General features: G+C 39.6%; 1 protein-coding gene across 2 annotated transcripts in view; it reads left to right on the forward strand.

Annotated features, from left to right (window-relative positions):
• ZC3H7A (zinc finger CCCH-type containing 7A) overlaps positions 1 to 19,585 on the forward strand; it is a 34,673-nt gene extending 15,088 nt beyond the window's left edge. The window contains exons 5-23 of one of the 2 annotated variants that reach the window (XM_058570037.1): positions 225 to 383; positions 615 to 695; positions 789 to 827; positions 1,479 to 1,512; positions 1,998 to 2,281; positions 4,269 to 4,473; positions 5,564 to 5,628; positions 6,169 to 6,355; positions 7,365 to 7,526; positions 8,669 to 8,865; positions 9,132 to 9,232; positions 9,685 to 9,866; positions 10,282 to 10,358; positions 10,976 to 11,109; positions 11,519 to 11,624; positions 14,223 to 14,331; positions 15,855 to 15,988; positions 17,695 to 17,858; positions 18,652 to 19,585. In XM_058570037.1, the coding sequence (XP_058426020.1) occupies positions 225 to 383; positions 615 to 695; positions 789 to 827; positions 1,479 to 1,512; positions 1,998 to 2,281; positions 4,269 to 4,473; positions 5,564 to 5,628; positions 6,169 to 6,355; positions 7,365 to 7,526; positions 8,669 to 8,865; positions 9,132 to 9,232; positions 9,685 to 9,866; positions 10,282 to 10,358; positions 10,976 to 11,109; positions 11,519 to 11,624; positions 14,223 to 14,331; positions 15,855 to 15,988; positions 17,695 to 17,858; positions 18,652 to 18,841 (2,610 nt within the window). In that variant the 3' untranslated portion in view covers positions 18,842 to 19,585. Of the gene's footprint in view, positions 1 to 224; positions 384 to 614; positions 696 to 788; positions 828 to 1,478; positions 1,513 to 1,997; positions 2,282 to 4,268; positions 4,474 to 5,563; positions 5,629 to 6,168; positions 6,356 to 7,364; positions 7,527 to 8,668; positions 8,866 to 9,131; positions 9,233 to 9,684; positions 9,867 to 10,281; positions 10,359 to 10,975; positions 11,110 to 11,518; positions 11,625 to 11,776; positions 11,903 to 14,222; positions 14,332 to 15,854; positions 15,989 to 17,694; positions 17,859 to 18,651 lie in introns of those variants that run through there. The other variant, XR_009224126.1, reaches the window with a different exon arrangement.

Genomic DNA, 19,585 nt, shown 5'->3' on the forward strand with positions numbered 1-19,585 from the left:
TCTGATCTGGGTGGTGGGTGCATGGGTCTTCTTGACTTTCTTTCTACTTTTGTGTATTTGAAATTTCGTAATGAAAATAATTTTAAAAAGAAAACTAATACTGCTAACTTGGAGTTTAAAAGGAGGGTAATAGACTGGAGTCTCAATTTGCTTGCATTTACAGGAAGGCATCAGTGCAAAAAATGAATTGTTTGATTGCTAACTTGATTCTTTGGCCTTATCAGGGTTTCCATGATAAAGTTTTAGGAGATTGCGATACAGTCCTCAGTTTAAATGCCAGTAACTGCAAAGCTCTGTATCGGAAGTCGAAGGCTCTGAGTGATTTAGGAAGATACAAAGAGGCTTATGACGCTGTCGCAAAGTGCTCCTTAGCGGTGCCTCAGGTATGGGCTTTTCAGTTCATTTGTTTACATCATAACCGTTTTATTGCTTCCATGTGGAGAAATGGCATTTAAAGAGTTACATTTTCCAGCTAGCTGTCAGCCAGCCTCAGTTGGGAATAATTGCTCATGAAGCAAGGGTCTTGAGAAAATGCAAGTTGTAACTCTTTTGCCTTTGTCTTCACACTTAGTAAACATAACCCTCTGTTGATCACATATTCTCACTTTTTTCAGGATGAACATGTAATAAAACTAACTCAAGAACTAGCACAGAAATTGGGATTTAAAATAAGAAAAGCGTATGTTAGAGCCGAGGTAAGCTGAGTTCTCTCCGTAAGGCATTTTCCTTTTTGTTTTGTAACTTGGAGTCAGTTCTGTTTTTACATTTGTGTCTGTTTTTTCTTTCAGCTCTCATTAAAATCAGTTCCTGGAGATGGGGCTACCAAGGTAAAGTTATGACTTCTGTCAGAATCGTAATTTTAAAAAAACAAAAGAAAAAGAAAAGATAGAAGCATTAGCAGTTCTGCCTTTAATGTTTTTGGTTTGTGTCTATTTTTGAGACCTTTTTATTCCTGAAACACAATAGCCAGTTCCTCTCCTGCAAAAAGAAAGCAAACAACTCAAGAAATATCTTCTAACCAGCATTTCCTGAAGTTCAATGGAGCATTTTACAGGTTGTTAATAGATGTTAGGTTTTATTAGAAAAAGTTGTTCAGGGCCAGATGCTGATTTGGGAAGTCATTAGTGTGAACACAATTAACAAGTTGTTTTTTTAAAGGCAAGTCTTCTTGGAGCTATTAGGATGCCATTGCAAGTTGGAGAGTGAGTGGGGGCTAGACTGTCCCTCTGGAGCTTATTGGCCCTGAATGTCCCTTGGGAAATACTGGTGCACAGGAAAGAAGTGGTGGGACCAGTAGACTAGCACTGTGTAACACCACGTGTTACAAACGTTCACATATTCCATTTACTTCATGGATCTTAAAAGGGAGTCACATTTCTGTGAGAACCTGCATTCCTCTCTTAGAGTGAGTTTTATAGATTGCTTCATAGTTTAGAATCCTGAAAATACTATGATCCATTATTTGGTTTAATTTCTAGGCTTTGAACTGTTCTGTGGAAGATATTGAGCCAGGTATGTTTTTACATGTCATCTTAATCTGAAAAGTCCAACATTAGACATTATACGTGTTATAATGTCAAATAAGATTACTTTACGGTTTTTAGTATTAAAGCAAGAATAATTTCAAAAACCACCTTTATGCTTCTGGATGTGCTGGCGAGTGATTGATTGATAATATTGAATGTCAGTAAGCAATCGTTGAACACCCGTTATGGCCCTTCCACTGTCTAGTAGCTCTGCCCAAAAGGGGTTCAGGCATTTCGAGGAGGAAGGAAAAGTTTTCACAAGTGAATATGTCCATTCCTGGGTAAAACAAATTATTTTTAGAATTACTTTTATCCTTTTATTTGAATTGGTTTTTCTGTTATAGCTGTCTATTTTTTATAATTGCTTTTGTATTTTTACCTAGCTCTTCGTTTTCTTTCGTATTGGCTGTTGACACTAGTATTATGTAAGTGCACTGAAAATGAGCGAGTACATTTCCGTCCATGTTACAGATTTATTCACTCCGAGGCAAGAAGCAGTTCCTCTCGTTTCTATACCTGCATCCAGCTTTTCTCACCAAGTCGGAAGTGAGCTGGCCTCAGTTCCCGTTATGCCCTTAAGTTCTGTTTTGCCCCTGCAAGTGGAAGAGAGCGCACTGCCATCTACAGTCTTGGCAAACGGAGGAAAGATCCCCTTCACTATGCCAGAAGCTTTTTTAGATGATGGAGATATGGTCCTGGGAGATGAAATAGACGACCTCCTTGATTCTGCACCTGAAACTAATGAAACTGTTATGGTAAATTTCAGTGTTACTCCTTTCTTCTGAAGGCAGGCTTAATTTGTTTTACTTTTTTTTTTTTTCTATTTTTCTTTTTTTTTTTAGTTTTGTTGTTTTTCTTTTTTTGGGCTTAATTTGTTTTAAATTGTAGTATAACCTGCTAGATATTTTCAGTACTGCCTATAGGCTAAACTTTGGGTTATTTGTCTTGAAAATTACTTTTGTCCTTCTCTGGTGGTAACTGGCTAGTTGGGTCATCTTTGAAATAAAAAAAGAAACATGCTGTCTAGTAATTAGGCAACTTTTCTTCAAGTCATATTGGGATCATGTGTTACGGAAAGGGTAAATTTAACATTCTGACAAAGAATAGGCATTTGATATTTAAGGAAAAAAGAAGTTTTATGGATTAAGGACTTCTGATTCCTTAAGGATAATTCTCTGGTAACCATATACCATAAAGCAGGGGTCAGCAAACTGTAACCACAGGCCAGATCTCTCCTGCTGCCAGTTATTGTATGCCAGCAAACCTAGAGTGGTTTTTACATTTTTACATGGTTGGAAGAAAGAAAAGAGAATAATATTTTATGACACATAAAAACATTTTGTGACACTGCAACAACAGAGTTGAGTAGTTGCAACAGAGACTATGTGGCTCACAAAGCCTAAAATATCTAATATGTGGCCCTTTATAGGAAGAGTTTACTGACGTCTTCCATAAAGTATATTAAAATAGTAGCAGCAGTGGGGCCGGCCCGGTGGTGCAAGCGGTTAAGTGCCCGCGCTCTGCTGCGGCGGCCCGGAGTTCGCCGGTTCGGATCCCGGGCGCGTGCCGACGCACAACTTCTTAAGCCACGCTATGGCAGCGTCCCATATAAAGTAGAGGAAGATGGGCACAGATGTTAGCCCAAGGCCAGTCTTCCTCAGCAAAAAAGAGGAGGATTGGCATCGCATTTGACTCAGGGCTGGTCTTCCTCACAAAAAAAAAAAAAAATAGTAGCAGCAGTAATATCATGATGATGATGAGGGAGAGAAATTCAGAGCTGGTTTCCAGGGTGGTGAAGTAGGTGGTGTCCACGTGGAGTTGACTGAGGGAAGAAGAATATGTAAAAGGCAGAGAGACCCGGGTTTGATTCTTACCCGGGTGATCTTGGGCAAGTTACTTCGCCTCTCAGCTCTTCAGTTGCCTCATCTCTACGGTGGCGATCACAGTAGGATATATCTCAGAGAGGTATAAGAATTAAATAGATACTATACGACATCATAGGATAAGGCCATGGAAGCTCTCGATAAATTGTCACTTTGATGGGGTGTGGGAAGGTAGCGCTCTATTTGTTCTTGTGAGATTGTAAAGTCACATCTCCGGCAAGATGGTCCCAGTCCTTCCAGCTTCTCCAGTTCCCTTCTCTTGAGCACTCTTCCTTCTGCGTCAGCCACGACACTCGTCCTCACAGTTCCTCTTGAGTGAAGCTGATTTTCATGAGCCTTATGGTCAGGTGAGGGTGGGGAATCACAAGGAAGTTTTGAAAATGAAACATGAATGTCACATTTTATTAAAACAGTATTAGACGTCACACCTCAATCCCTTTTAAAAGTGAGCTTGAAAAGAAGTAAACTCAGTAGCTTAGATTTCTCTACAGAGTCTTGATTTTGATTTCAACTTTGTTAGGTAACATGATTACCCAATGTAATCATTTGTTTTTATATGCTGATATTAAAACAGTTCAACCTTGGGCCGGCCCCCTGACTTAGCGGTTAAGTGCGCGTGCTCTGCTACTGGCAGCCCGGGTTCGGATCCCGGGCGCACACCGACGCACCGCTTCTCCTGCCATGCTGAGGCCGCGTCCCACATACGGCACCTAGGAGGATGTGCAACTATGACATACAACTATCTACTGGGGCTTTGGGGGAAAAATAAATAAATAAAGTTATTATTTAAAAAAAAAACAGTTCAACCAACTTGGAACTGAGTTTCATGGGTTTTAAGCAAATCTTTTTTCTTTTCTAGCCATCGGCTTTAGTCAGAGGACCCCTTCCGACAGCCAGTGTCACCCCTAGCATGCCCTTTTCGGCATCTCTTTTGGGCACCTTGCCCATTGGTGCGAGGTATGCTCCTCCAGCCTCCTTCTCAGAATTGTATCCACCTTTGGCTTCATCCTTAGAAGATTTCTGTTCTTCTTTAAATTCATTTTCAATGAGTGAATCCAAACGAGGTAAGAATCGAGCCATTTATGTAAACAGTCGCAGTTAATTGTCTAAAAACGTGAATTTGTGTTTGACAATTATTTAACTAATTCTAGGTAGTTGGTACTTGAGTTATTTTCATTGTAGCTGGAAATATGAAAACTACACCTTCAGTTTTAAATTCACCTGGATTAACTGTGCCATTGTGGAGGTCAAGAAGCAGAGCCATGAGAACAGGATTGTATTGTGGCACTGGTTTTTTATAAGATAGTTTGTGAAGCTGGGTGTCTATTGTTTTGGGAGGTGAAACGGCTTTTAACGTTTTCTCCAAGAAAGGGTGTGCCCATCTTAAAGGATCATAAAGATAGATTATCCTTTTAAATTCTGAACTGGGCAAATACTTAGTTAAGACTAATTTAAGATCAGTGTTCAGAATAACAATTAGATCTGTCTGTTTTAGGCTTCATTCATTCAGCTCAGCAAACTATGCCTGATGCCTTAGTTTTACAAAGGATTGCTGAATTTTTAGTCTGACTCCTGTTTCTGGAATCCTAGGTTGAATACATACTTTTCAACAATAATGATAGAAATCTTCATATTTTTCTGAGGCATAGTTACATGGTTGAAGGGACAAAAATCAAAATAATTGATATAAAGATTGGCAACTGAAGAAACTCAAATTTGTGGGAGACAGAAGTGCAGAGAGGAAATAACTGAATGTAGACTGAGAAAAAGAAAGTAATTGAAGCTTACTGATTTTCTTAATGTTATGGTGAGTTCCTGCTTCGTGTTCTCAAAAGAAGAGGCTCTTTTCCCATTTTGAATATGAGTTATTTTCTTAGTCATTTTTAACAGTCCCACTTGGTAGGCCTTGCCTTACCTTATGTCTCTGGAAATAGCTTTTTATTTGTTTGTTTCTCTAAGGGTTGTTTATGCCCATGGTTTCTAGAGGAAAAGAAAAACTCCATAGCCCTCTTTGAGTGTCAGTAATGAGCAAGAAAGCTGCTAGGAATTGGGATGGGAAGAAAATGTGGGAAGCCGTAGTCAGCTACTAAGCCCTGATGTTCTTATTCCATGATTAGAATGAGAAGGTCTGTTGAAGTTTTTTTATTATTTTAGATCTGTCCACCTCAACTTCTAGAGAGGGAACATCGCTTAACAGCAGTAATTCTTCCCTTTTACTTGTAAGTGCCACTTCCTCTTTTGTCAATACATCGCTTAAACTGAAAATAGGTCTTTTACTTAAGTAACTTAGTTATTTGAAAGAACATGACATTCTCCCTTAAATTTTGTGTGTGCTGTGGGAAATAGCGTTAAAATAAGACTCTCTGGAACATCCAGTAATACATGCTCTGTGTTTAAGACTGGATCTGTCACAGCAAATTAATCACCTTAGCTGACAGTGTAAGAGGCGTTAGCACAGCGAAAACACGACAAGGAGATATAAGATCAGGGCGCATACAATGTGTTTGCTGTTGGAGCAGAACGATCACCTGTCGCTTTGAACAACTCGTCGAGGATCCCAAAAAGTGGGGGAGGGGCTTAGAGACCCAAAGAGAGGAAAATGTAGAAAGAAAGAGATTTTAAGTAGACGCTCCTTAAGGACAGAATAGGACCAACTTCAGTGTGTGAAGAATCTCTGATTTCCCGGATGAACTCATGTCCTCTGGTAACCGTGTGGTATTCGCGGGCTGTTTTCTGTTTCTCCCTTGATCTGCTTGCAGATGGATGGACCAGGCAGTTTGTTTGCTTCTGAGACTTTCTTGGGAATTTCAAGTCACCCTAGAAATGACTTTGGAAACTTTTTTGGAAGTGCAGTTACTAAACCGCCTTCATCAGTGAACCCCAGACACCCCCTCGAAGGAACCCATGAATTGAGACAAGCTTGCCAGATCTGTTTTGTAAAATCAGGTCAGGACCAAACAAAGGAGCAGACAATATTAAACTCATCAATAACCTGAGTTCTTAGGAATTTGTAAATACATGTGGAAAACACCAGCTAGTGTGACTCTTCAATCGCTATTTGAATTCTTTCTCAAGAAGCAGCAATGATTGATTTGGGGTCTTTGGAGTCTAATAGGATAAGTTTCTGTTCTTATTTGATATAATTTTATTTATAGAGTCATATGGAATAGAATATTTACCTGATTTTGAAAGCTTATGGAAATTTTCATGAAATTTTTCATGTTCTAAGTATATGTTTAAGAACTTGATCTAGGGCCGGCCTGGTGGTGCAAGCGGTTAAGTGCGCGCGCTCCGCTGCAGCGGCCCGGGGTTCGCCGGTTCAGATCCTGGATGCGCACCAATGCACCGCTTGTCAAGCCATGCTGTGGCGGCATCCCATATGAAGTGGAGGAAGATGGGCATGGATGTTAGCCCAGGGCCAGTCTTCCTCAGCAAAAAGAGGAGGATTGGCAGATGTTAGCTCAGGGCCGAGCCTCCTCACACACACACAAAAAAAAGAACTTGATCATTTTCAAATAGAGCATTTTAAGACCAATATATGATATAATGTCTGTGAAAAGTAAAATACTTTCTCTTGGTTTGTTTCATATCTTTACTCCTAAGTCAAGTGATAGAAACACAATTTATTCTAAACTGGACCCAAATTCATTTTTTTTCTTAGTTGTGTATTTAACAGTGTTCTTTACCTTTGGAGGCCATCAGAATTCCTATCCTAGTAGTTAAATAAGCATATGTTTGGGGAGGACTGGTGTTGAATAGAACTTAGTGTTGTCTGACAAACAGCATAAAAGGCAAAAATTACTTCAGTAGCTTGCTTACGTTTAGGGGTTATGAAAATGAGATTTTTATGGGAATTTAATAATCAATATCCATCTGCTGACATCTTGTAAATATGCCTGTGAAATGAAATGACACTTTTGGTGCGTATGAGCAGTCTTTTTTATATCTTTTTCAGGCCCTAAGTTAATGGATTTCACTTACCATGGTAATATAGATCATAAATGTAAGAAAGATATTTTAATTGGTAGAATAAAGAATGTTGAAGATAAATCATGGAAAAAAATACGTCCAAGACCAACAAAAACAAATTATGAAGGACCTTATTATATATGTAAAGGTATATACTGTAATTACTTAATTGGTATACATTACATAAGTGATAAGTGATTTGCTACATTTATTATAATGGTTCCAGTATTACTTTACCAAAAATATTTAGATAGAGTTAATAGCAAGTTCCTTGGATTGAGACATTAGTATTTTTTATATTGTTTTTACCTCTGTTTGTAACTTCTTATATAGTGTATGTTTTATTATTTTTACGGAAACAGGGCTTTGCCCAGGTTTTGAACAAAACTGTCTCAAACTTTAAGTTCTCTGACTTAGTCTAAACAGAATCAGAACACTGGACTAAGGCTTTGAAAATATGGCTCTTTTAAGTTGCTTTTGAGAGAACTTAGTATTTTCATTTTTGTCAAAACAGCTTCATCTGAACGAGCTCCGAATGTCCTGAGATGATTTTTTAAACTAAGATGGAGTGCATGGGAGTATCAAGGCTTTTTTCTCGTCTGAAAGAAAAATAATTTAGACTTATGGTGCTGTCTTTTTTAAAGAGTTAATACTATCCCTGCGTAGTAAAATGCATCTCCTTGTTTGAAGCTATCCGTGAATCGTTATAAAGATTCAAATGATGCCCTAAATGTGTTTAATATTCATTGGCTTTGAAAAAACAATGTCCTTGTTTGAAGCTATTCGTTATAAAGATTCAAATGATGCCCTAAATGTGTTTAATATTCATTGGCTTTGAAAAAACAATGTCCCACAGAGATTGGATTGGTGGTTACCAGAGGGGAAGGGGGGAGGGAGGAGGGTGAAAGGGATAATTCGGTACATGTGTGTGGTGATGGGTTGTAATTAGTATTTTGGTGGTGAACATGATGTAGTCCATGCAGAAATAGAAGTACAATAATGTACACCTGAAATTTTTACAATGTTATAAACCAATGTTACTGCAATAAACAAAAAATTAAAAAATAAAAAAATGAAAAAACAGAATGCCAAGAATATTTTCTAACAGTTTATATTGGACTAATGCTTTGAATTTTCTGAATGATCTCTTGTAGGTAAGATTATCAATATCTTTTTTGGAATATATCATGTCTTTTAAAACTATCTTCAATTAATAAATCTTACATGATGGAAATTAAAAAAAAAAAAAAAAAGAAAAAACAATGTCCCACGTTTTAAATGTCTTTCTAGATGTTGCTGCTGAGGAGGAATGTAGGTATTCAGGCCACTGCACATTTGCTTATTGCCAAGAAGAGATAGACATCTGGACTCTGGAGCGGAAAGGGGCCTTCAGTAGAGAGGCTTTTTTTGGTGGCAATGGAAAGGTCAACCTTACTATATTCAAACTTCTCCAAGAGCATCTGGGAGAGTTTATATTCCTTTGCGAGGTACTTTCTCCAAACCTTATTTTCTGCTGTAAAATTGGTGATGGTATCTGAGCTGCAAGCCCGGAAGTATAAAGTACTTAGCGCAGGGCCTGCCATATGATAAAGCATTCACTCAGCAAGGGTAGCTACTACTGTTGTCCAAAAGAATAGTATTAAGACTTCATATTGAATATTAATTGGTATAAGTGTGTAATGTATAAGTGTGATACAAAAGTTCTATTTTGTATTACGTTTTTGTGATAATTCTTCTTCTCTGTCTATTCCAGAAATGTTTTGATCATAAGCCTAGAATGATAAGTAAAAGAAATAAAGATAATTCTTCTTCTTGCTCTCACCCGGTTACAAAGCATGAGTTTGAAGACAATAAGTATGTTGGTAGTTTCTAATTTTTATAGTGATAAAATAGATTCTTTTTTAGATTCAAATAAAAACAGGGTAGTATCCGCCCAGACATCTCGTCTCTCTTTTAGTTGTTTTGAAAGACGATGAGTATTTAAAAAAGGTCTATTACTAGATTTTGCTGAGAATTAAAAAATGATTTATTAAATTGATACTTAATACAGAAAAACATTACTGATTTATTGCTTCTCATGACGTGGATTTAGGTATTTTAAGTATTTTATGGCTTAATATATAATTATCCTCCTCCTCCCCAATTAACCTAACAATTGCAAACAGTGATTTATTTTTTCTGATAAAGATTTAAAATGTATCTTCAGTCTAGAACTTGACATTTATATATATATATATATACACATATATATGTTTTTAAAAGCTATGGCAGGACAATATTAAAATGTCACTCCATTTTCATCTTAGGTGCCTTGTCCACATTTTGCGAGAGACAACAGTAAAATACTCCAAAATACGTTCTTTTCATGGTCAATGTCAGCTTGATTTATGTCGCCATGAGGTTCGATATGGCTGTTTAAGGGAAGATGAGTGCTTTTATGCGCATAGTCTTGTAGAATTGAAAGTCTGGATATTGCAGAATGAAACAGGTAGGTTTGTGCACGGTTGAGAAATGTCTCCTCCAGCACAGTCAGGGTTTGATGAAATGGTATCAGAGCCCCTTCTCCATCAACCTGATGGGACAACACTGTTGATTTTATCCTGAGCTTTAAACTGTGTGGTCACTTTTCATTTTTAGAGTGGCCTATTTTGAGTATGGTCTCGTGTAATTGCCAGTACAAGTTCATGCATGTAGTATGGATTTGTGAGGAAGAAAGATTGCTCAGAAGCCACCAAGACCTATATTTGTAAATACTTCGTTTTGGAAAAGAATAATGTGATATTCATTCATCCTTGGTGATAGATTACACTACGTGGGGATAATTAGGGAAGTGTCTCACTAGAACCAGATTGGTGGACTATTACTATTCAGAGAACCTAAAGGAAGGCTTGTATATTTCCCAGGTATCTCACATGATGCTATTGCTCAAGAATCTAAACGATATTGGCAAAATTTGGAAGCAAACGTTCCTGGAGCTCAGGTATTTTCTCTTGCGTACTTTCTGCATTTGGTGTGCTTTCTGGAATGGCCTCATGGATGTTAGTTGTTGGCAGATGTGGTTTACACTTACAGTCCAGTTACTTTCTTAATGTTGAGTTGAGTAATTCTTAATGTGAAAAAGAATTCTGAATTTTAGTTGATCATCATAAAAAAAATTAGGCATCCTATAATACCTACCAAGGGTGTAGGATACGGTTTTCTTATTCAGCTTAATCGACAAAACAGTTGGGGTCTTGGGCTATGGGGATTCTTAGAGTAAGGGAGATGGATTGTTTGTAGTTTTGCTTCCCACCTGGCAAAACTTTATCCACTAACCGCCTCCCCCCCTGCCCGCCCCCCCATTCCATTCATCACCTCCAAAGCTGACTTTCATAAATTGAGGTTTGGTGTCTGTTATCTGCTTGTATCATATTCTCTTGCATTTGGATGGAGAATTGGAGATTTAGTTATCAGATCTATGTATAATCGTTAAATCATCAAACTGGACAAAAACAAAAGTTGTATGCTATTATGAAAAAAATGCATGACGATTCAGTATTTTGTTCTCAGAAAACTGGTTTTGTGTTAAAATTAAAACTGATCTTTCAATTGTTTAAGGTACTTGGCAATCAAATAATGCCTGGATCTCTTAATATGAAGATAAAATTTGTGTGTGCTCAGTGTCTGAGAAATGGTCAAGTCATCGAACCGGACAAAAACAGAAAATATTGCAGTGCAAAAGCAAGACATTCGTAAGTAGTGTGTGTGTGTGGAAACAATGCCAATTTCATAATTACCTGCTTCATAGGTGTGAAATCATGCATCTGAGGAAAAAGATTAAGTGAAGAGAGCAGAGGAAAGTAGATGATGTAGGAGTAATTACAAAGCAAAAGGGAAGAGATTTTTAGGCCTTAGTGGCTAAGAATTCAACAAGATTCAATAGTGTTTTTTCTGTATTTTACCAGTTCTTTGTTGAGGATTCGTAGAGAATGTTTATTTACAAATATCGACAGGAAATGAAATGACAGAATCATAAGGTGTTTCTTTTAGAAGAGTTGAGAAAAAAATCTCTGGTCCTTTAGGTACAAACTTTGTACCTGTCCCTTTATATGATGCCTTTGCCCGTGTGTCTTTGTTTTTTCTGAACTCCATTTTTCTTAGGTGGACCAAAGATCGTCGTGCGATGAGAGTGATGTCTATTGAACGTAAGAAGTGGATGAACATCCGTCCTCTCCCCACAAAGAAACAAATGCCTTTACAGTTTGATGTACATACGTAATTTTTAAGCCACTTTTTTTTATTAGGCATTTCAAATCTTTAGAAAGTAGTAGTAATTCAGATTGAAACTGGAGTTCTTTAAATAATGCTCGTCATAATAATGAAATTTAAATGGTCTTCTCTTCTTTTCCTTCCCTTTAGTATGTGTGTGTGGTTCTGTGACAGTTTTCAGATTGGTTGGAATTTTATGAGTTACTTGGAAAAACAGATTATCAAGAAATAGAGAATGGAGAAACAGTTATGGGCGTGATTTAACTTATTTTTCAGGTGAATTACTTTTGGGAGGGAATGGAAGAGACTTTCATTTAAATTTGATTCCTTAACTTTGATATCAAACCCAAGGCCTTCCGTATTATTACGAATGCTGTTGATGGGTTGTTTCATTCATGCCTATCTCTTTCACTGAAGCAATGGATACCAGCTAAAATGTACCCAACTTTATAGGACTTTCAAAAAGTCACCCAAAAGAAAAATGTTCACTGTTAGAGGAACATGCTCCTCAACAACACTTAGAATGAAAATACTAGAGCAACTTAAAGTTAGGGCAGTATTTCGTTCATGCGGTGGCACGTTTTATCTTGGTACCTTATGTGGTTTTCAAGATGATTTTGTGAGCAAACCCCTTGAGTTGGCCCAGGACTCTCCTCTTCACAAGGGAGAGGGTCTAGAGAGAGTCTGCAGGATCTCACTGTGTGAGTTAATGGACAAGGTCCCTGGGGCGTAGACACGTAGTAACCTCTCGGCCCTGATGGAAGAAATATGGAGAGAACCTTTTGCCCAGAGAAGCAGTGCAGGTGGATTGCAGAGGTCCTCCGTAAATGAGGCCTCGCTGTCTGAATTGCCAGAAAGAGTTGAGGAAGAGACAGATTAATTTCCTATCACCCAGAGTACCTTGCCGTTCTGTAAAACTTATACAGGTGATAAGGTCAGTCTTTGAAGGAGGTGGCATGCTTGTGTGTCATCCACAGCGGTTTTAGACTCATAGATTTGGATGATTTAATCAGTGGGTCCTGTAGGAGGGGAAGAAGGTTGATTGGAACCATTGATATCTTGTGCTTTAAAAGATAATGGAGATTATGGGTGTATTCCTCAATACTTTGTTAATGTGTTAAAACCAAGACAATTGAGAACCATTTCTAGTTCATGAGGCAGCTGCCTAGGACTGCCGATTACTCTTTCATCTTGGATGTGCTGTACCACGTGCAATGTTACAGTAGCTTATTGCCTCTTTTTGTTCTACCATACTGGCTATTGCTAACGGATCCTTTTTCTAAAAGAAGTAGTAATACTCTGTGTGTGTATGTGTGTAGACAGTGTGGTGAGGTGGAAAGAGATTGGGCTTCAGAGTCTGCCAGAAGGGACCTAGTCGAGTTACTCAGCCTCAGTTTGCTCATCTGTAAATGGGAATAATTCCATCATAGGGAAGATTACATGAGATGGTGTTATGTAAAAACCCAGCACAGTGGCTGGCCTTCTCCATTATCTCCTCTTCTCCCTGCTCCTTACCATTGAGCTTTGAAAGACTATGGTAAATGTTTCCCTGGTAATACCTGACAAGTACTTATTGGGGTTTCACTGGGAAAAGAATATGATAAAGTCAGTCACAAGAATGTTTTATTGACTACTGACTTTATGCCAAAGATTGTAAGGGTGGGGTCACTGGGAGGAAACGTGGAGTGTTAAGGGCTGACTGCTGTTAGATTTTTAGCAAAACCTAATGCTAAGCATCTAATATTATGTAAACTAAGTAATATATTGGGCCAGCTCCTGTTGAAACACAAAGATAAGCTAACAATTAACTGTACTGGGATTTATGCTCTATAAAGACAAGTTGATGGTATTTAAGAATGAGCGCTCAGTGATAGAGGTTTTCTGGGTGTTGATAGTCGTGGTTCTTAGAGAAGTCTGCGTTCTGATTGCTATCACTTTATTTTCTTACCAGTATCACTGTATTTACTTTGTAAAATAAAGTGCAAATAACCAGAAGAGATATTATTTGAACGCTGTATAACTGGATGGCCTGGTTAGTGTAATATTGTCTTTAGACCATGCATATCTAGTGAATTATGGCTGAGGTTAGCTGCCAGTATTGGTTATAAGTCAGCTAATGTCGAGATTTTTTCCTGACACTGTTTAGTACCTTTGGAGTAGTCTGCGGTTTCCTTACTGCTCCCAAGTGCTGACAAGGAGGCATCCTGAGTGTTGGGCAGGGGAGAGTCGGGGCTGTCAGGCTGAGGGGCCAGAGGCTGCGCTGCAGAGATAAAAATTTCTGCTGTGTTAAGAGCAGCTCCTCTGAATAAGTGAGTGTGTAGACACTTCCTTGTAGGAAAATGTTCCATCCTCCAGTTCCATCCTTTCTTTCTTTTGGAAATTTTCTTTGGAAAAATTTTGAGATAGAAAGCTTAATATTAATAGCATCTCATGTATTTTGGGCTTATAGTCAATTTGAATAGAATCAAATTAATCATTTTAAAATATTACTCAGCATTAGCGTGGATAATAATGCTTATTTTGCTGAAATGTACAAATTAGGCAGTTTTACTAAGTGTGCTCTGTCTTAAAGCATATTCCTGTTTTCTTCACACAGCTGTGCAATCACATTGCTTCTGGGAAGAAGTGTCAGTATGTTGGAAACTGCTCCTTTGCTCACAGTCCTGAGGAACGGGAAGTGTGGACTTACATGAAAGAGAATGGGAGTAAGTCAGTGTTAAGTGTAGCCTGGACACTTGTGAAATCTGGCTCGCCTGAAGTTTCTTTCCTCTCTGTAACTGTGCCTGCTTCCTGTGAGCACAGAAAGCAGTCTGCATTGTAAACAGTGGTACCGTTTTATCAGTGGAGCAGAACCTGACATCTGTGTCTGCTTAGATACGAATGTATAGGTGTGCATCCCTTGACATCATAGGTGTGTTCCTGAAAAATGGTCCGGGGAACTTCAGTCCTTCCGTGACTGCTTAAATCCCATCATCTGCTCCCGTTGTGACTAGTCACCTCTGAATCAATCAGGTTAGAGCTGGAAGTTTCTTCCCGGAGGCCTTACTAGTAGAACAGGCCCAGATTCAAAGGCCCAAGGAGAGAATGTTTATTTTGGTCAAACTTCAAGTTTGCTATGGGAGTCTTTGAAAGGGGCCTCAGGCACCCTTTCTCTTTTGGCCAAAAAATGTTTTACTACAAGGATCATTGTTCTTTAATCTTAACTGATAGAAGTTTACTGACAGCTTAGAGTCTGCAGTCTCCAGAATACAAGAAGCAGTTGGATTTAGGCACGTCACCTGCTGTGTTTCAACCATGTCAAAATTCAGTGACTTGTGTGGACGGGGCTCCTTCTCACTCTCGTGCTTGGAGAAGGGACATACAGCCACTGGGGATAAATTTGGCTACACACTCCTATCCCCCTGGGGACATTTGGCAGTGTCTGGAGACATTTTTATTGTCATGACTTGCAGGGATGTCATGCATCCCACTGGCATCCAGTGGGTAGAGTCTGGGGATGCTGTTAAACATCCTACAGTGCACAGGACAGCCCCACAGCAAAGAATTGTCTTGCCCAGAATGTCAGCAGTGCTGAGGTTGAGAAACCTTTGCTTTAGCACTTGATAGTAATGCAGAATACACTCGTTCTTACCGTAGGAAGCAGCTCACAGCCACCGCCCAGGGCCTCGTCACAGTTGTGTTGTTGTAAGTTGTACCCCAGCATGTCCGTCCTCTGGGAGTGTGGCTTGACTGATGGACTCCCATCAGGGTCAGGATCTCGGTCCCAGTAGTAGTAGGTTTCTCATCTTTCTCAGTAAACAGTGAGGAGCATATCAGCTCCAGGCCCCCTAAGCCATGTGAGTAGCCTCGTGTGATGACAGTGATGATGAGTGTTTAACATGGGGCAACATAAAGCCTTGCCAAGGCTTTCCTTTTAGCACTACCCTTACGATGGTTCTGAGTATTACGCACCCCCAAGTGTCTTGCAAATGCAGGGGGGAGTTAGTTAATCTTGAAAACAAATGTTTGCAGTCTGGCAGTCCTGAATTTGCTGCTTGCCCATGAGCGTTTACCTGCTGCTTGGATGTTGTGAACCATCTCCTTGTCTAATATAATCAGTCTCCCTTCAGCCCTCTCGCTTTTCTTTTGAAAATGTCCTTCAACTGATAGAAGAAGTGTGCCTGATCTCGCATGTATTGAAATGGTATATTTAAATCTTCACTGCTGAAAGTGATTCATTTTTCTTTAGTACAAGATATGGAGCAGTTTTATGAACTCTGGCTAAAGAGTCAAAAAAATGAAAAAAGTGATGATGTAGCCAGTCAGTCAAACAAGGAAAACGGAAAACAGATTCACATGCCAACAGATTACGCCGAGGTTACCGTGAGTACTGTTGGTTATTCGCCTCTCCTTTGCTTCCCAGCCACTGGTGGAGCCTGTCTTTTCTGTCCCTCCTTCTCCAGAACCTGGCTCCCTCCCTCACTGCCCGCCCTCCACCAGTATCTTCATCTTCTCTCTCCAGTGGCTCCCTGCCATTAGCTTAAGTCTCCTCATTCTAAAACATCCTTTCTCTGATCCTTTGTTTGACTTGGGAGCCAGAATATTGTGAGTCTAGGTCCTGGTTCCTCTCCTTACTAGCCTGTGACCCTGGGCAGATTATTGAACGTCTCCAAGTGGCGTTGTGATGGGAAGTGAAGTATACTGAATCTGTGACACTTATCCCAGTGCCAGGCCATAAAAGGTGCCCAGACGCATGGGCTCCCCCGCCCACCCAGGTCCCTCCTTCCCTCCTTACTGCCTATACTCTGGCTCTGCCTCCAGGGTTCTATGCAGAAATTAAGTCACCTGTGGTCTTTTACTATTTTGGTTTTCTTTTAAATTTTTCAAAAAAGAGGATAATATAATGAATATCTTGAGCCCTCTATCCCAAGTGAACTGATGTTAACACTCTGTTGTATTTGCTTCTGTAAAATAAATAAAATGTTACAGATAAAGTTGGAACCCCATTTGTCCCCCTTCCCAGAGGGACCAGATCCAGTGTGTATTTTTCCAGGCCATGTTTACCTATCTGACATATTTATTCTTAGTCTCTACTTCTGCCTGGCACATTTTTTTTAAGATGACATAAGTGCATGCGTCTGCTACTCTGCTACTCGTTTCTTGTTTTGTTTTTTGGCACCTCTCCATATTGATTCATTCGATCCAGGTCACGTCTATGGCCCAGCCTTGCCCCATTTCTCTTCCTGTGATGCGCCCTGGGAACTCCTCCTTCTCTGCCAAGGCTCAGTGCTGGTTCCCTTGCCACGTTTTCTTAAGTGCTCCTCCCGTTCCCAGAGCAGGGTATCACCCAGACTTGCTGGGTCATGAGATTTACCTGGGGCGTTTAAGAAGACAGACTCTTCGTCTGCACCCCAGACATACTGAGTCAGAATCTCCTGGGAAGTCTCCAGGAATCTGTTCTATCCAGTGTTGCAGATGATTCTCACCCAGGGCATTTGGGAAATACTATGAAACGCTCCGAGCCTGCATCTGTGGTGGCGCTTACACCCCCCATACCAGAGTCCCTTCTCTGTAGGTCTGGGCCCCCGGGCAGCGTCTGCCCAGCATGTGTACTTCCCCTGCACCTGGCCAAAGTCCTGCCCGTAGCGGGGGCTCAGGTCATGTGCCCTGAAGGGAGTTGCTGCCCGTCCCTCTGCACTTGGTGAGCCCTGGGCTTTCACGTCCTCGCTGCTTTTCCTCTTGGTGTTAATCCTTCCCAGAATCCTCGTTAGAACCTGCCCCTTGTCCTCCCGCAGACACTCTTGTTTGCACACCAGTTCTTATCACCTGGACACTGGTGAATCCTTGCCCCCTGCTCTCTGCTCCTCGTGTTCTGGCAGGCCTCCCAGTGTCGGGATCCTTTCCTTGGTCCTAGTTCTGACTTTGAGTTTTATGTTCTTGCCTGACTCCCCTCCTAGACGGGCTTCCGAGAATAGGGTCTGGGTCTGAGTCGAGTGGTTTCTAGTCCCCCTGGTGCCCTGAACAGTGTTTGACACATTGAGGGACACAGCCAACACCACTGATGGGACATGTGTCTTTGTGCACGTTAGGTGGACTTCCACTGCTGGATGTGTGGGAAGAACTGTAACAGTGAGAAGCAGTGGCAAGGCCACATCTCCTCGGAGAAGCACAAGGAGAAGGTTTTCCACACTGAAGACGACCAGTACTGCTGGCAGCACCGCTTTCCAACGGGATATTTTAGTATTTGTGATAGGTACGTAGGTCTCTTAAATTTCCACATGAAAACTGCTGATCTCACATGACTTTCACGGTTATTATGTCAGTGGACAGAGAATATCTGGATGATAAGTCTTGTAATGTTGGATGCTTGGATTTGTGCTCAAGGCTGCTCCTTAAACATTATTTCTTCACTCTTCTGTGGTTACATGAGAAGATTTACCAGTCTGCCGATACTGGTTTGAAATGTCTTAAGGTAACTAAATAGAGAAGTGTGTTCATTCAGATTTGTCCGAACCATCTCTGAGTTCTCAGCGGGAACCATGTAACCTTTTACCACGTTTCTTATAGTAGATGTTCATCAGTTTTGAAACTGTGTTTGAATTCTATTTCAAGTGTAAATCTGGAACTTAAGTCAAAGGAAAATGTTAGTGTCACTCCTTTAAGTTTACTTAGAAAATTTTTCAGTGAAAAACTAGATACTTTTGAATTGCTCCTCATTTTGTTAAATCAGTTTATATTTAATTTCCATGTTTAGATCCATGTAATCTAAAACCGTTGAAGACATCTTTTACTTAATGCCACTTCTGATTTCTTTCTACTGCATCAGGAAGGAATGTAGTCTTTTTTCCCCCATCAATCAGTATTTTTCATTAAATACATTTAAATAGTTTATTAATTTCTCTATTGTGGATGTCAAGGCTGTAAAATACTCATTTTTTTAGGCTCAAGATTTTGAACTAAAAGTTTTATGAAAATCATAAAGCTAGTGACGTGTAGATTTTTATAAATGATTTGTGGACACTCACCAAGCTGACTTGTCCTAACAGGTATATGAATGGTACCTGCACGGAAGGAAGCAGCTGTAAATTTGCACATGGAAACGCTGAACTTCATGAATGGGAAGAAAGAAGAGATGCCCTAAAGATGAAGCTCAACAAAGCAAGAAAAGATCACTTAATTGCCCCAAATGATAATGACTTTGGAAAATATAGTTTTTTGTTTAAAGATTTAAACTAATATGCTGGCTTTTATGTATGTTACCTAATCAGAGCATTGACCAGAAAAATTGAAAGTGTTCCAAGGCACGTAGCAGAGGAGCTACAGATTTTCTGCTTGTATTGGCGTCTATCGTACCTCCTGAGCAGCAACCCACAGTAGGTAGGAAAACAGGCTGTTTGACAGGTCTGGCCATGCTTTCACGGCACCATTGGCATCATGTGGCGAAGTGACCGCCACCCAGTTGCCATCTGTTGAACAGACTTTTGGATGAAGTGTGTTGGGGAAGAGGATAAGCTTATATGTCTAGGACAACTCCTTGAGTTGGTTCAGATAAGAACCATGGTTCAGATAAGAACCATGATGATGAGAGAATAAACACTGTCCTGGGATCAAAACACATGATGGATGAAATTCTTTACACATTTTAAGCAGAACGAATTTGTTTAATGTAATAAAGTTTGCTACTTATCTGTACGTAGGTTGCTAAAAAGGATTTTCTTAACTCAGATTTTAAGCCAAATAACCATTTAACACTAGTATATGTTAAATGGGGTATTTTTCTGTATTTGTATGTTTCACTATAATAAGGGAACTGAGGATAATGTGCATTGAGAATATTTTGAAAAATAATCAGTTGACTCAAATTTTATTTCTTGGTCTTTTGCTGTTTAAATGATGATTTTGAAAGATTAAACTTGTACTGTTGGTATTGTGTAGTGTATGGACCAATATTGCCTGTAATAAAGATTTTATATATAGATA

The sequence above is a fragment of the Diceros bicornis genome, chromosome 26 (assembly GCF_020826845.1).
Source record: "Diceros bicornis minor isolate mBicDic1 chromosome 26, mDicBic1.mat.cur, whole genome shotgun sequence".
NCBI lineage: Eukaryota > Metazoa > Chordata > Mammalia > Perissodactyla > Rhinocerotidae > Diceros > Diceros bicornis.